This window comes from Halyomorpha halys, unplaced genomic scaffold (genome assembly GCF_000696795.3).
Source record: "Halyomorpha halys isolate HHAL.00 unplaced genomic scaffold, Hhal_1.1 Scaffold752.1, whole genome shotgun sequence".
NCBI lineage: Eukaryota > Metazoa > Arthropoda > Insecta > Hemiptera > Pentatomidae > Halyomorpha > Halyomorpha halys.
This window is the reverse complement of record NW_027108250.1, coordinates 745,032-748,199: the sequence shown is the minus strand read 5'-3', so window position 1 is coordinate 748,199 and position 3,168 is coordinate 745,032. Positions and strand designations below refer to the sequence as shown.

At 24.0% G+C, this 3,168-nt stretch overlaps 1 protein-coding gene across 1 annotated transcript in view; it reads left to right on the top strand.

The window, feature by feature from the left end:
• LOC106685897 (dual 3',5'-cyclic-AMP and -GMP phosphodiesterase 11A) overlaps positions 1 to 3,168 on the top strand; it is a gene marked incomplete at its 5' end in the record, with an annotated part of 110,559 nt that overhangs the window by 66,402 nt on the left and 40,989 nt on the right. The window contains 1 exon segment of the mRNA XM_067046612.1: positions 617 to 667. Within this exon segment, the coding sequence (XP_066902713.1) occupies positions 617 to 667 (51 nt within the window).

The following is a 3,168-nucleotide window of genomic DNA, read 5'->3' as shown; positions in this document are numbered from 1 at the left end:
TATATATATACTTACATCACAATAAACGTTGTCGTTCCGGCTTTTTCACATTAAGCTATTTTAAAAATATACACATATTATGTATGTGGTAATAATTGAATATTTTAAAATTTTCTCCAAACTCTATAATCTTTGACAAGGACAACATAGCCAAAATGATGAACAGTTTATTTAAAAATTTATAAAAGAATATTTATCTAACATAGATCATTATTATAAAAATCTTGCAGTGTTTACTAGAATAGCAACCATTATTTAAAAGGTGAGACGTTAATATGTTACATTTATATATTTTCAATAAGAAAATTTTAAATTAAATTTTTTCTACGATACATTTTTTTTTTCTTGGGGGGGGAGGTCTATCCACTTATTACAATTTTATGAACTTTTTTTCTCATTAATTAAAAGAAAAATTCTTCAAAAATTTTATCTCGCTTAGAATATTAACGGGGTCACATCTAAAGGGTAATAATCTCTTATCGCTTAGTTAATAAAAGTGACTTAAAATTTTGTCATCAGTTCACAGATGTTTTCAAAAAGTTGTACCTTACTTGACTAATTATGAAGCAAGCACTCTATTGAAATATAACTAATACAACTGAACTTTTATTTTTAGGTATTGTCTTATCACGCAACAGCCACGAAGAAAGAAATTGAAGCTTTATTGGTAAGTATTTTTATGTTTCTCCATACACTTTTAGTGTGTTTCTGCAAGAAACACAAATAAATAAATAAAATATATATTTAATAATATTTAATTAGTATTTATTTTTGTTAATGCTGTTTCGTCGTTATAATAAACCTACAGTACATCAAAATTGTAATGGCCAAAAAATGGTAAATTTCAAGAAAATATATATTAAGTTATTATTAATGCATCATCACGTTATAAAAATAAAATATGAACCCTTGATATTTTTTTTAAACATCTAACAAATGTAAAGTAGAAAAGAAACAATAATTTTGGAATATCCTGAATCCTGTAAACCTAATAGAAACTCAAAATCTAAATGAACTTTATGAATATATATTATTGGGTATAAATTCTTAGGTTTAATAATTACATAAAAAATACTGTTCTTGGAAAAAACAAAACAAAACAAAAATACCTGGCCAACCGGAAGCATGATTTATGATGAATAAATGATTCAGCAAGCAGTGTGTTACTGAAAAAATGAAATTTACATAAAAAAACATTAAAATTCTTAGTGTTAGATGATTGATAAGTTTTGTGATGCCTGCACCACTCCATTGTTAATTTATAAATTTCTGAACATATTTTTAATAAATGTGTTCTTTTATCTTTGATATTTTAGTTCTTGTGAAATACTTTTTTTTTTAATTTATCAAAATTATATTTAAATTTTCTGTCAATTTTAGAAAAATGGAGATAAAAGTATTTTTGAAGTCATGAATGCCCTTACTTCGAGGTTTGAGATAGTTTTAACTAAAAAATTTAGTTGTTATCAGGATAGTAACAAAACTAATTGTTTATTAAATAAATCAAAACTTGTATCCTTTTTTGTCTCAACACTTATTTATTTCATCAGTCCAATGTTTCGGCCATTTTAGCCATCCTCAAGGACATCTAAATATTTAACAGCTTATATTATATATTCATTTGTAACACTAATAATATATCATACCTTCAATTATAAATTCTTCCTCACATTAAATTTAAAATTTCTTTTGCAGGCTATTCAGCCCAGGTCATTCATTAATTATAAGTTAAAAACCTATTTAAAAAGTCAATTATTAGAGAGTCATATTTATTATTAATAAGCTTAAGTTTAGTTACCTATTTTTTAATTTAAAATCATAAATATCTCATTTTAAAATTATCCACCAAAATCACTACCATATACACAAACCATTTATAACCTCCCACTCACACGGGTCAGCCTTATTTTAAAATTAATTTAAATTGCATTTTTGTCTCAACTTGGTGTTTTTTCTAATTCTCAAAATTCCATATTAAAATTAATTGTAAATTGTACCAATTTCTCCATTTATTTTTATAAATTTATTTTGCTTAAAATCTCTGCATAATTTTGGTTTAAATTCCTAGTATCTTTTTTAAATTAACTGTGTAATTGATGTTCTCTGATATATAAATTGACTCAAGTATTTTTCTTTTGAACAAATTGTTTTCTTTATGTAAAATTATGGTGTTATGAAAATCAAAATATTGTGTTGATTTTTGGCTCTATGCTGTACTAATGCTGTTTTATTTGGATCCTTTTCTTTATTTCTTGTATCATTTTTGTGTTGATATATTCTATCCCCCAACATTTGCTTAGTTTCACACATATAGATTGCTGGACAATTTAAATATGGAATTTTATATATTAATCCCGATTGACTTTTTATTGATGAAATGAAGAAAACAATTTGTTCAAAAGAAAAATACTTGAGTCAATTTATATATCAGAGAACATCAATTACACAGTTAATTTTAAAACAGATACTAGGAATTTAAATCAACATTATGCAGAGATTTTAAACAAAATAAATTTATAAAAATAAATGGAGAAATTTGTTACTATTTACAATTAATTTTAATATGAAATTTTGAGAATTAGAAAAAATACCAAATTGAGACAAAAATGCGATTTAATTTAATTTTAAAATAAGGCTGACCTGTGTGAGTGGGAGGTTATAAATGGTTTGTGTGTATCGTAGTGCTTTTGGTGGATAATTTTAAAATAAGAAAAATTAGATATTTATGATTTTAAATAAAATAATAGGTAACTAAACTTAAGCTTAGGTAAGCTTATTAATAATAAATATGACTCTCTAATAATTGACTTTTTAAATAGGTTTTTAACTTATAATTTTAAGGTAATTATTTATTAAATAAATCAAAACTTGTATCCGTTTTTGTCTCAACACTTATTTATTTCATCAGTTCAACGTTTCGGTCATTTTAGCAATCCTCAAGGACATCTAAATATTTAACAGCTTATATTATATATTCATTTGTAACACTTATTACAACTACATTATCACTAATAATATAACATACCTTCAATTATAAATTCTTCCTTACATTAAAATTAGAATTTCTTTTGCCGGCTATTCTGCCCAGGTCATTCATTAATTATAAGTTAAAAACCTATTTAAAAAGTCAATTATTAGAGAGTCATATTTATTATTAATAAGCTTAAG